The following is a 13,391-nucleotide window of genomic DNA, read 5'->3' on the forward strand; positions in this document are numbered from 1 at the left end:
ATATTCTTTTGTTTATTGTATTAAGACATTAACCGTTTTGTTTTTGTTTTTGTTTTGTTTTCACTTTAGGGGGCACTTAACAAATCCACTAGTTCCAGAAGCTTAAAATCCCTTCACACTGAAAACAGTGAAACTGAGTTAGAAAGGATTCTGCGTCGCAGAAAGGTGACAGCAGAAGCGGATAGCAGTAGTAAGCTAATTTGATTCTCCACAGCTCTGTCCTTCTTCTCGGAAACATCTTTCTATAGATCCCTTTTTAACATGAAATCGTATTTTTAAAATTATTATTTGTTTTAATGTGAATGAGAAGTAATGGATAGGCAAAGGTACCTCAGGACATTGCCAAGAAATGCTTAATTGTTTTTATTTACTGTTGTATTTATTTATTTGTAAGAAATTAGCTTTTTTTTTAAAGATTTATTTATTTATGCATACAGAACTGGGGTTACAGGTCAGAGGTGCAGGGGTGGTGAGAGGATTCACCAGAGACAGTGGGGAGCAGAACAGGCTGACTGACAAAGTACACTGCTGAGGGGAGCAGCGGGCGGGTCAGGAGAGGTCTGCCGCGCAATGTGGTCACCCCCGGGGCGGGCGGGGATCGAACTCATGCAGAAGTGGCTTTAGCTTCTTAGTGCTGCGCTTTAAACCACTGCACCCGAAATCAGATTTTTATAGCTCCCTGCCTTGCTTAAAGCAAAGTGCCCTGTGTAAAGGCCCTGACAACAATACCACAGGGAGCCTCGGCTCTGGAATCAGAATCAGGACACCTAAATTTGAATCCCAGCTCTGCCATCTCTTAGCTGCTTGGCCTTAATCAAATTTCTCAACATTTCTGTGCTTCTGTTTCTTCATCTGTAGAAAGAGGTTAATAAAAATACTACTTCAAAGGATTATTCTAAGGATTAAGGAAGTCGGTGTAGCAAATATGCTTAGCACTATAATGGAACAAGCCCTGTGGGTTGCTTCCTGTTTACCCAGTCTATGGGCCTCACCCACCCACTTAGGAATATAAGACATAAGCTAAAAGCAGGCAGGAGGAAAAAAAAAAAAAAAACAATAACAAAACTCATTTATACAGAGAGTGAGAAAAGAGAGAGGAGAGAGAAGGCGGGAAATTTACAGGCAGGTATATGCCCGGATGTCCTATAGTATCTGCTGAGCAGGGACCTAGGTTCAAGCCAAAGCCACACACGGCAAGTTGATGACTTTTTCACAGACATCCTTCCTCACCAGCAGCCGCCCCCACTCAGGAATGGAGTCTAAAATTCCACCTTCTGCCACTATGAGTACTGCTCTTTCTGGCTCAGAGCTTGGTCCTCAGTGTTTCTCTAGTAGCTTTATACCTGGCACGAAATCAGCACGCAGTAGTGTAGTAATGTTAGGGGGAAAGGATGTCCTGAACGAACTCTACAGATACAGGTTTTGTGGACCTCATCCCCACTCCAGACACCAGAACAAATCCCAGCAACACCAAAGGGAGGACTGCAAGGGCCCAAGGGCGGACCCAAGCAGCCATTTTGGGTTTTGGGATATGAAACTGGACATGTTGGACTGAGGGTCTCTGTCTCTCTGGGCCTCGTGTCTGGCAGCTGGTCGCTTGGTTCTTGATCAGCTTTCAGTATGCTGTTGGGGTTCCAGGTCAGCAGAAATGGTAGGACACATTAGTTAACTTGTATCACATTATTGACCTTTCTGTGTGTGTCTGAAGTGCAGTTGAATCTTAAGCACGCAGGTGAGGACCCACAGACAGGCACCCCAGTTCCCGCTGGGTTGCTGTGTAACAGTAATAGTTCACACTTCAGCTGCCACTGCAGAGAATCTTTATTTCTTTTTATCTGGTTTTGTTTTATTGCCTCTGTGTGCCCAGTGAATAAGAAATCCCATCTCTGTCAAGTGACCTTCCAGGCAAGTCTTGTGCTCAGCCTGCATTTTGCCATGATGCACATGTGCTGGGCTTCAAGATCTGTGTAGAACTTGACTTTGGTTTTTGTTTTGATCAGTTTGGTCACAGGAATTCATGTAAATCTTTGTAAGGTTTTTTCATTCCTGATTCCTGTGGCATGGGCAGAAGCTTTAAAAAACTACTCCAAAGTTTAAAAAAAAAAAAAAAAGACTCCAAAGTCAAATAATTAATCAGCTACCATTGGTAATTGGCTGAAAATTTTAGATGCAGTTTAGTCAACTCATTAATCATAGTTCAGATTTGCAAAGTCATGCTCACTGAATTTAACTTGCTACAGCGTTAAAGATTTTGGTTTTTGATAGTCACTTCTAGTTTCACCTAGGGTTTTACTCAAACAATGGGGTACATTGGTTCCTTAAGCCAAAAGCACCATAATACCGGTCAGACCTTTATTAGAAAGCAGCGAAACCTTCATTTCCTTCTCAAAAGAAAAAGGAAACACTCTCCCTGGTGGCTCAATAGGTTAGGATGTGGCACTTCAAGCTGGCCACTGGCACTTCAAGCTGGCCACCGCCACTTCAGTGCGAGTTCGGTCCCTGGCCCCAGAGGTGACCCACAGGGCGTGGCAGACCCATCCTGACCCATCCACTGCTCCCCTCAGCAGTGTACTTCGTCGATCTGCCTGTTCTGCCCCCCACTCTGTCTCTGGTGAAGCCTTTTACCACCCTGCACCTCTGGCTGGTACTCCAGTTCTGTATGAATAAATAAATCTTTAAAGAAAGAAAGCAAAAACCCAGCTCATCAGTTTTTAGTGTGATTTGGAAGCTCTGCTGGTAAAAACCAGTAACAATTTCATTTCTCCACCCCACATCCCAAAGAATAGCCACCTCTATGGAAGGTTATGAGAGATTTTTTCCCCCCGTTGGGCTCACTTTAAAAGCATCTTTCCAGCCGCCATAATGAATCATTATTCACTTTGTGACTTAATCATTGTTTTCAACATTTCATCCTTAAAATACTCATGGTAGGCATTATTTTTTAGGGTGTTATATATGTCATTTTGTGCTCTGAATTTTGCCTCTGACACAGCCGATCTTCTGGAAGCTTTCTTCACTCTTGAGAATAGTACAATAGCACTCAACCACTTCAGTGTTAATTTTCAATGAGAGAACATTTTCATTTCAGACTATGAGAATGTGATAATTTTATAGGTATGACAAAAATGTTTCATTTATTTATTATGTTCTGCTGATGTCCACATATTCAATTTATCATTTGAGGAAAGTAGAGACTATTCAAAAGAAGTGATAGTTGGATAGAGAAATAAAAATGGTGTAACTGGCAGTGTGGAGAGGAAGCACATGCTGAGGAGAGAGACTGGTTATTGAGTAAAAGGTTTTCTTTTGTGCTTCCTAATAGCCAAAGCAAAAAAGGGAGAGGGAAGGAAACCATTACAAACTTCCATCTAGCAAAAGAAAGGGTTCCACATTTCCCACAAGTGTCTTCCTAGCGTCAAACTGGAAGAAAGATTTACATGAAAGCCCCTTATAAATGTCATGAAATGACAATGTGAAAATTCAGGGGTGGAAAATGAGGAACTAAAGCAACACAACTATGTGTATGGTGAGATCGAATTGTAGAGGTCAGTCTGATAGGTTTGTCACTCAGGTATTCTTGAATCTCCAAGATTTTTCTTTCTTCCGGCAGAGTGCTGGGAAAGCTACATGTGTGGTCCCACAGTAGAGAAAGCACCGTAGGGGGAGCGGAACAGAACACAGCTCCTAAGTCAGCTGCTATCTCTCAGGGGTCAGTGCCGCATTTTTTTTTTTTTTTTAACAGCTTTTCTCACTGATACTCTCTTGTTTTGCCTAGACTTGTAGCCTACCAAACATTTTAAGGAGCAGCAGGTACCTCTTGAAAAATGCTGGGCAACTTAAATGGGATGCAGTAATAAAAATAATAACACTCTTAAACATGTATTTTTCTTTATTTATTTTTGTATGTTAGAAAAATGAGGGCTCTGGCTCAGCTCATCCACTCTCTCTGCTTTTGAACTAGCTTTACTTGCAGAATAAGCAGTAGGCATTGGTATGTTCAGAAACAGATCTTGCTTTCCCACAAGGAAAGATGGTTCGAAGCTATCTAATGTAGTAGCCAACAGTTATCCAAGGACAGAATAGAGCTGAAGCAAGTCTTGAATTTATTTCGTATATTTATTTTTCAGGAACTTTCTTGATCTTTTCTATACCCACCTTCAGAAACAACATATGAGGCCCAATGTAGTTGGGAAGGAACCATGAGAGTGTCTTCTGCCCAGATTGTATAAATGAAATAAATGAGGAAACTTTGCAGCCTGACCCCCGGGTATCCACACTTCCCACACAGAGAAAGGCTGAAGCTGACACAACAGGACAGCCACGTAATTTTCTAGTCTCTTAGGTAGGGTTTTCAGATTAGGATGCCATTATTGATAGAATACATCCATCATTCATATATAGTCAAGAATAAAATTCCACAGCATACGATCAACCATTAGGGATTAACTAGCATTTTGGTTTCTACCCTCTAAGTACTTTGCAATGGAGGAGTTGATCTGACATTTCTTAAATACAAAGAGACTCCCAGGTTCTTAGTGGCACCTCTAGCTTAATTTTTAGAAGTTTAGTGTTATTTGCCTATTTGTTGCTTGCTATATAAATTTCTTTGTTTTAAAAGGATTCTGAAATTTCAGGAAACATAGAATCTTGCTTTGAGAAAAACTGTCAAGAATAGTATCTTTCAAACTAGAGACTGAATAGGAAGTAATGATGGTGCTTAGCTTCGCTCCAAGGCCCAGAATTTTTAGCTTGATATGCCAATAATTTCAGTAACAAGCCCTTGTACTGTTTTAAAATTCTATCCCAAAGAGCAGAAAAGTCCAAACTCTTTGCCACTTAATTTTTATAATCCTGTGCCTGTATTTTAAGGAGAAATAAATCCACTTACTTCTCAAGCACATTAAAATGAAAATGTTCATAAAAGCTGTTTAATGCTCCAGAAGCCTTTACGAGCCTTTTTAAAAAGAGCCTTTCACATTGTTCCATTTTCTGTTAAAAATGCAGAGCTGAGTTTTGGGAAGAATTAACTCTTGAGAGGCCAAATGGTTCAAACAGGGCTGTCAGAAAGCCACACTCTATCAGAAGGAAAGTACCCCACAACCCACTGAAGGCTCTGGGCAGCTCGGGACCCAGGGCTTGGGCTTTGTGGCTTCCTAAAGGCGTGAACACGATTTCTTGGCGTGGTCCTGGCACATTGAGAAGCACAGCACCACCCGTGCAGAGCAAATTTCTCATAGGAACATTTTTCCCAGCCTGAATTTTCAACAAACTTGGCCTTTTCACTTCGCGAGGGATTTTCAGCGAATCTGTTTTTCACTGCCATGTTAACCAGCATCACTCAGACTTACTAAACTTGAGGTATGTGTTTGGTTTTAAGGTCCAACCGGGATATTAGCCACCTCAGAGTCCAAATCCATGCCTGTGTTGGGTTCTGTATCCAGAACAGCCTTGAACAAGAAAACTCTGGAGGCAGAATTCAACAGCCAGTACCCCCCAACACCTGAGCCAGGTGAAGGGTCGTGTAATTTGGAAGGATGTGCAAGTCCCAAGGTTGCGTTTCAGTAAGTAATGACGCTCTTTACTAAGCAGTGTGTCGAAGACTCTCTGATGACTGACCTGTGTGTTGCTTTGCATTATTTCTCTCTAGAGAGATGTTGACTGAGCTAGCCAGCAAATACTCTTCTTCCTGCATTTGATGAGCAGCTTTTGATTCTGGGCTCCTAGCATATAGGTCTTAGTCTGGTCCAAAGCAGACATGCACTAAGAGACTTCCTGAACTGGTTAAGTAATCAGATTCTTCTTCTACACAATGAATTGACCTGGGTGATACTTATTCATCATCAGATTATACTTAATCATCCTTTCAAGATTAAGTGTGTACATAACCCCTCTTAATGGTTCAAGAATAGCCAAGGAAGAGACAAGATCTTCAAATGTACTTGAAGGGGATGTTCTTACAACCTTATTTTCTGATCGTCAGCTAAAGTTGTGCCTTAACATTGCTCGCCCCTGGGAATTAAAATATCCAGTGTAAAGAGTTGTATATGTAGACTTGCTCAACAGTGGCACTTTGATTGCCAAAGTTAATCCTGTTATTGAATGTGTTTCAGGCAGACCTCGTGGAGGATCAATTTGTTTTATAACAATGGCAAGCTCTTTTTGAAATTATTCTAGTTTTGCTTTAGTTCTCTTGCCAGGATGTCAGCTGATTTGTCACTTAAAGAAAAGGAAGAGGTGAGACAAATCAGATCAGCGGAGTATTGTAATCACGGTTAATTAAACCTCTGATTTCCTGTTCTATCAAGAGAGAAAGAACCTCCTTTTTTTTTGTAGCTCTACCTGTCTTAGTTTAAAAGGTGAAGCCTGGACAAATGAGGTTGGAATTCAATTTAGATCTATTTTTGCCAACTGGTATTTTCTTCCACTCTTGCATTTCTCTGTTACTATTAACTATTTTTTTTTTTCTCCTCTGGAATGAATGACCTTCTCAGATTTACAGTTTTATCTAATTTCATTGTGTCTAAAAGCACATTTTCTCCTGCAGCCATGGGTTTTCTTTCTTTTGACTGGAGTCATTTGAACAGTTCTAACAGAAAGATGATCTATATTCATTCTTCATCTTTCCTATTAAATTTGTTTAACACCTAATTTGACATCAGCACTCTGGCTACATTTGAACCAATATCTAGACACAAAAGCAATTTGGCTGAGACAAGTTAGTTTCTGAGAAAGGCTTCAGTGTGTATGTATAGATTTTTTTCTTTTACCATTTTACACAGATAATCTTAATCAGAAAATACTGCAACTCCTTCCTCCTTTTGTCTGCCTTTTATTCTCCAAAAGTAAGTGGAAATTACATTTCCAAGAAAGGAAATGAAATAATTGCAGGCCCAAGGTCTGCAAAATGTGTGCTGAATTGACAGTGAAAAGGATCCATGTGTTGACAGACACAGTTGTTAGATGCCATAAAGGCTCATGTGAAGCTCAATTTATTTCGCATCTTGCTTGTTCAATGACTGCTTAAGAGACACATTTCAATTTAATTTATCTACTTAAAGCACTAATACAAATACTGTGTGCTGTTGTATTAACTTTTAAACTTTGTAACTTAATGCTTGATTCTTCAGTTCTTGACATTCTTTACCTGAAATAACTAACGCCACATATTTTCACATTGACAGTCACTTAGCACAGAAGAGCACCTCTCTGAAAAATCTGCCTCCTTATTATATGCGGTTAAACTGTCCAAACGAACCCAAGCATTTCGTGTATATACATGGCTATTACTCAGTTCCCAGACAGGCTCAGTTCATTTATTTATAGTTAAACCCAGCTTTGAAGGTTTAAATGCAGTTACATGCAGGTTTTAAAAGTAAAAACTCACATGATCTGTCCAGATTCCGAAACCCAGCCTAGCTGCTACCAGTGGAGAGGGTGATTTTCAGGGCCGTTTCCGCCCTGAAATTAAGTTGATAATTAAGTTCACGCTGTTGGACTAGCCATAAAGCAGAGGCAACCACATTGTGTTACTTCACAGACCGAAATCATCAGAGCACTTTGAAGTCACATCAGCCAGTAAAAGGTGAGATCCTTCCTTCGCTGTCTTTGCGCCCTAGTCCTGCACCTTTGTTTTGTCGGGACACCGCTACCTGCTTTGGGAAATGGCACTCCTGGCTCTTGGCAGAGAGTCACGGTCCGGGGAGGACATCGGTCTCAGTCACACCAGTAAATGCACACACACTGACGCTCCCCCACTCCCTGTCCGTCCTCCCTCCACCTTGGCCTATTTGACCAAGAATCATTCCACCCCGGCTGGTGGCTTCTGCTAAGCACTTTGCTTCACACACTCTTCTCCTAGTAGCTACCTGATGTACTGTTTCACCTCCACTAGTTCTTGCTTTTCAGTCAGGCCTATCCCAAATACGCGACTTAAAATTGTAACTCATGGATCCAAACTCTGGTTCCCCTATACCCTCCCTGGTGCTTCCCAGCAATTACCTTTGAACGTCCTTTCTACTTTATTATATCTATTGCTTTTGCTTTCTTCCCCCGCTAGAATGGAAGCTCCATGAAGGCAGAAATTTTGGGGGTGCTGATTTTGCTCACTGGTGTATCTCAAACACCTGGAAAAATCCCTGAAATCCCTGCCTTCTAGGAGGCTCTTGATAAATACTTGTTGAATAAATAAGTGATTGAGCACATGTTCAGAATCAATAAAGTGCAGAATATTGGTGATTAGAATACTCCACGAATGAGCATTTCCCAGTTATTCACACACATAAACAACCTAGATATTAAAGGTTTTTGTTTGTTACCTGACTGACTGGGATTTTTTTACATTTTGTAAGTGCCTCAGAGTCATTTACGTTAAGCCTAATGTTGCCTATCATCTACATCTTTGTACTTACACAAGACAAAGCCATCAGAGACACTAGCGTACTGAGTTATAAAAGGAAGGTGCAGCTGTCTTCGTTTGATGGACTTCAGTGGGCAGAAAGGTTTGCTGACCTTCTCAAAGAGATGTTTAGTGTAAGGGTAGAAACATAGATGCCTTCTCAGAAGTGCTTAACCAGAAAATTAAATAACATCCAATGTACTCTGGTGAAGTTTTTTTTTTTCTTTTAATCATTTCCTAAAATCAGGATAGATACATATTCTATATAACTGAATACTGAATAACTCCTATATAGTAAACTGTAGAGCCAGAGATATATCAATTTATTTCCTAGGGGCTTAATGAGAAGGTTAGGGATAGCTTCATACTTAATTGCAAAGATTTACCAACAATGAACTTCTCTTGTCACCAGCCTAAGCAAGGTACTTTTTTGAAAAAAAAAAAAAGAAGAAGAAAATGAAAGGATAACAAGCCTTGTAATGACCTAAATGCTTCCACTTCTATTTTAATAATAGCTTTAGAAATATCAGTGTGCTTTTAAATTCTTCTAGAACATGTAATACTATCGAATAATACCTTAAATCTAACAGTGACCTTTATTTCTTCTGATTAGTTACAGTTGAAACAGGAATTATTTTTGCTTTATGTTCTTTCTTTATACTATGGGGGAAGAGTTGGCAACCAAATGAACCGTTTTAAACAGATTTTTGCTCTCATGATATTTCCTGTTGGTCTAGATTAATCTGACAGTGTTCAAATACAGTAAGACTCATTGATTCAAGCTAATCAATGGGTGGGATGATGAGTGTGCCATAGGGAAAATGCCAATTACAGAATTTTAAAAGAGAATTATTACTTTCAGACAGCTTCATTACCTGGAACAGACTAAGCAAGCGCTACACAGGTCAGAAGCGATTTACATTTTCAGCAATAGAAATCTGTCGCCTGGAGGCGGGGTGGGGGGGCTACAAAGAAGCAGAGTGTGCACAGGCTGGGTTTTTCAGAACTTGACCTTGCCAGCTACAGAGGCAAGGGCTTGAAGCCTGCCTGGGCTTGCTAGTTATTGTCTTTATGACCTTGGACAAGTTATTTAATCTGTGGCTGGTTCCTCGTGTAAGATGAGAGAGGAGCAGCACCCACCTTTTCAGGGTTGTCATGCAAATGAGATAATCTATGACAGTGTCTCAGAAAACTGCTTTTCCACCCTGTGTTAAAGTTACAATTAGCCCTTATTGGATAGTCAGAGGCAAAAGCTAAGAGTTGAAAGCTGAGATACTGGACACCTGGGTTTTTGACTGGGCCTGGTGACCTTAGGAATGTTTTGTGACCTTTTGGTTCATTTTCTTTTTGTTGGGTTTTTCCTTATCTAAGATTGAGGTAGGAAAATTTGACACTCTCTGGTACTCCAGCAGTTCCTTACAAATGTGGTTACATGGTCCCAGCTGGTCCTAGATAAGAGAAAGAACACAGCTAGGCACTTTTCATATACCTATAATGGGTCTCTCAATCCAGGTTTCCAGTGAAACACACGAAAACCTAGAAATGTAAGAATATCAATTTTTAAACATCATCAGAATTTATCCATCCAAATCCAAAGAACTGTTACTCTTCAGAATAGTACTTTAGGGGTCAAGATTCTCATTCCAGCCCTGTGGCTATAGCCTCAAATGCTTTTAGACCCCTTTGGATTAGACATTTCTGGTCACAGAGGAAATACATTGGGCAGCCTTTCCTGTCTGCTTATTTTGGGTCATTACCCATCATCCTCACACACCCCCCCCCTTCTTTTCACCTCTTCCTATGGCCGACCCATGCAAGGAAAGAAAATGTGAACTCAGAAAACAAAGAATGCTGAAAGAGGAGAGCCAATTAGGAAAAATACTTACAGAGTGACTGGAAGGAAATCACTTTAATGTTTTTCATGCCCATAAAAAGCATACTTCATAAAGAATGTTTTCATGCCCATATAGGAGGGTACTTCATAAACAACCTTTGGCTGTTAGCATATCAGAATATGCCTGGTCTATATGAGCCTTTAGCATACGTTCTGTGTATAATTTTAAAAATATATTGCCACTTTATTGGTTTAATAAAGATACCTGATTCTAATCATTGGATTAGAAAGATGCTTTATCAAATAATGTAATATAAAGGTGAATCACTACCTGTGAGTTCAGGTGTTTCAAAGGCATATATTCTCTTTCTGTTTTAATTTTTTTTTTGAAGTATTTTTGGTTTATGTCATTGTTAATATTTTGGACCATAGGATCTCCCCTTCAGGTCAAGTTACCAAGGTTCACATAGTGCCAAAATACCTGTCCACACCTTAATCCACTGTGCTCTCTCTGGAGCCTGTCCTCGACTTTCTCCTTTCCCCTCCTGCTCTGGATGGCGAAGACATACCTTCGTGGCAAGCACATTTCCTTTGCAGCCTCACTTCACGCTCCACCTCTTCAGAGAGGTCCATCTTCGGTCAGTTACTGCTTAGCTCCTTTGCGCTTGTGAGGGAGTATCCTTTGGTTATCATATCACAGGGCATCTCTGCTACCAAGAGAGGCAGGACAAGGAGGCCTTCCCTGTGGAGAATGAGGTCAGCGTATCTTAAAGGATTTCAGCATCACAATTAAGGAAAGGCCTGAGTATCTTGCTTTCTTGCATTTTTATCACTGAACAGTCTCATCTAGAAGTGGCCATAATTATCCCTACTGAGCTTTATTTCTCTATTAATTACTGTCAGGAGGGTAAATTTCCTCCTGACAGATGCAACTAAGTACAGCAGCCAGTCTCAGAGATGACTTTTCATTTCATCTGGTTATGTCTATAAACCCTTGCTTCTAAAGGGAAAAGCCCATTTGAAAGGGAATTCAGATTCCATTGTAATTTGGTGTGATTTGTGGTGATTTCATAGTTGTAGTCTCTCTTCTTGATTTTCAAAGATCTTTTTAAGTCACAATTGCCAGCGAGTCTTCCAGTTAACACTTCTCTAATTCATCATATTTTTCTTCAACCTCATATTGCCCCAAAACTCTATCAAGCTCTTTTAAATTTCCTTTTAACCCATCAGATATGCAGCTAGCGTGCCTTTTTTGTTTTGGAGGTCAAAATAGGTTGCTTTTTACTCTAGAAGAATTGAAAAACTAAAAACCCATGTAGTAATTATAGGACTTCAATTTCAATAGAAAAATGTCCCTTTCCAATGAAACCATTTTTCTTTTAATTTGCATTTCATTTCTAGATCTATGGTATCTCTAAATAAATGTGACTTTTGGCTTCACACAGATTTATCTTTCAACAGTTCATCTCGTTTGGTCCATTAAGGGTAGTTGATTAAAGAGAAATTTAATGTCTCTTGGTTCGTGTGATAGCCAAACATTTCTAAGAAAGAAAAAAATCTAATTCCCCTTCAGGTTTTGAATTATAAGCAAAATTGATTTTATCATTGTTTGACCTCTAATGGTCTTTTCAATTTTATTTCATTACTTCCAGGATGAAATTAATGTAAAAAATGAAGAGGAAAATAGGACTTTTTTTTTTCTTTTCATGAGCACTGGAGAGAGAACCTGAGCTTTTGAAATATGGTAACAAATAGAAATTGAGACTCTTATTTTTTGGAATATAAAATCCAAACATTGATCTCAGGTGGGAATTAATTTGGCCACAAAACTAGTCTATAAAAGACGTTTGGGTCAACATTTTGCTCACATGGACAATAGAGGGGTTCTTTTGGTCCCTGTTGTGGAAACGACAAATTTCCTCCCCCCCTTCCTCATTTCCTCTTCTGTATGTGTGTGTGCGCGCATGTGTGTGTGCAGACACACACGTGTGCGTGTGTGTGTGTGGTGTAGAGGGAAGAAAGTGGCGCCTTCCCTGTACTTAGTAAACACTGGTTTCTGAGAGAGACTCCGAGCTCGCAGAACAGGCTGCATGGAAGTCAGCTTAATCTGATGCTCTTATACAATTAAGGGATTTGCTCCGCTCTCAACTGTAACCTTAGCACTGCCGAATTGAGTGTGGACACTGCAGGAAACAGCTCAGCTCAGCAAAGCGCCGCTACAAAGCTTCTCCGTGTGTGCTTGTACATGGACAAATAAGTTTTAACAACAAAATTAGCAGAACAACTGAATGTTCTGGAAGTTGAGATCCCCTCACTCAGGCTTGTCCTCCCCCCCAAGGCGCTGTGCTGTGGACACTCCGGAAGGTCTGCTGGTGGGAGTCGCCTCCCAGGTACCCCGAGTTGCTGTCAAGCAGCAACTACTTCCAGCTCCATTGTTGAGGCTGCGTTACACCTAGTGTTAAAATTCTGTTGTGTAAATCTCAAAATAACTATTAAAATACTGCTGAGTAATTCTCGATTTTCTCAAAGAATTAATTCCCTTCTAACGTTTGCCTCCAGTGGCAAACACCTATGATTTGAAGAGACTTAGCATAAAATATATCATTTCTCCGGAGAACCAAATTGCTTTTGGTGCTTTGGTAATTTCTGAGATGTCTTTTGATTTGTGTATGGTGGAGTAGAGGGGGAGTTTCTTTCATTTGACTAAAGTTATTTTACTCAAAGTTATTGCTTCTGAAACCTGATAACCATGTTTCCCTGGGACGGTACTTCATCGTAGGACTATTTGAAGAGGAGTACACTCAATTCTCTGGGATTTCCCACCTTAAAAGAGATTTTCAAGTATAAAATAGTAAGTTTAAAGAAAAAAAAGAATTTACATTAAAAAAAAAATACTGTCCTGCAAAGTTAGAATGAAAACCAAGAATTTTGTGCATGGCGGCTTTGGGCAGGAGTCAGTATTATATATAATAAATTTTGTGAAGGGTTATGTCTCTTAAAATACTCCTTTAAAATGGCATTTACTTGTAATTGTTGGTATATAAATGGATTTTCCTTGGTGAGTTAAAGTTGTGCAAAAATTACAAAAAAAACCAAAACTTTAAAAGTATCTTAAAAAAAATCACACATTTCATAATCTTTGCCTGAACTTAAAATCAATCC

General features: G+C 39.9%; 1 protein-coding gene across 7 annotated transcripts in view; it reads left to right on the forward strand.

The window, feature by feature from the left end:
• The window catches only part of SHTN1 (shootin 1), a 92,015-nt gene that overhangs the window by 68,403 nt on the left and 10,221 nt on the right, over positions 1–13,391 (forward strand). For 2 of the 7 annotated variants that reach the window (XR_001145350.1, XM_012723516.1), the window contains 2 exons: positions 70–190; positions 5,378–5,561. The exons of 3 other annotated variants lie outside the window; for them this stretch is intronic. Coding sequence is in view for 3 of the 4 variants with exons in the window: in XM_012723516.1 (XP_012578970.1) it covers positions 70–190; positions 5,378–5,561 (305 nt within the window). In the remaining variant the exon portion in view is untranslated. Of the gene's footprint in view, positions 1–69; positions 191–3,610; positions 3,688–5,377; positions 5,562–7,537; positions 7,583–13,391 lie in introns of those variants that run through there. 2 more of the 7 variants (XM_012723519.1, XM_012723518.1) reach the window with 2 other exon arrangements.

The sequence above is a fragment of the Condylura cristata genome, unplaced genomic scaffold (assembly GCF_000260355.1).
Source record: "Condylura cristata isolate star-nosed mole 26May11 unplaced genomic scaffold, ConCri1.0 scaffold00011, whole genome shotgun sequence".
Classification (NCBI taxonomy): Eukaryota; Metazoa; Chordata; class Mammalia; order Eulipotyphla; family Talpidae; genus Condylura; species Condylura cristata.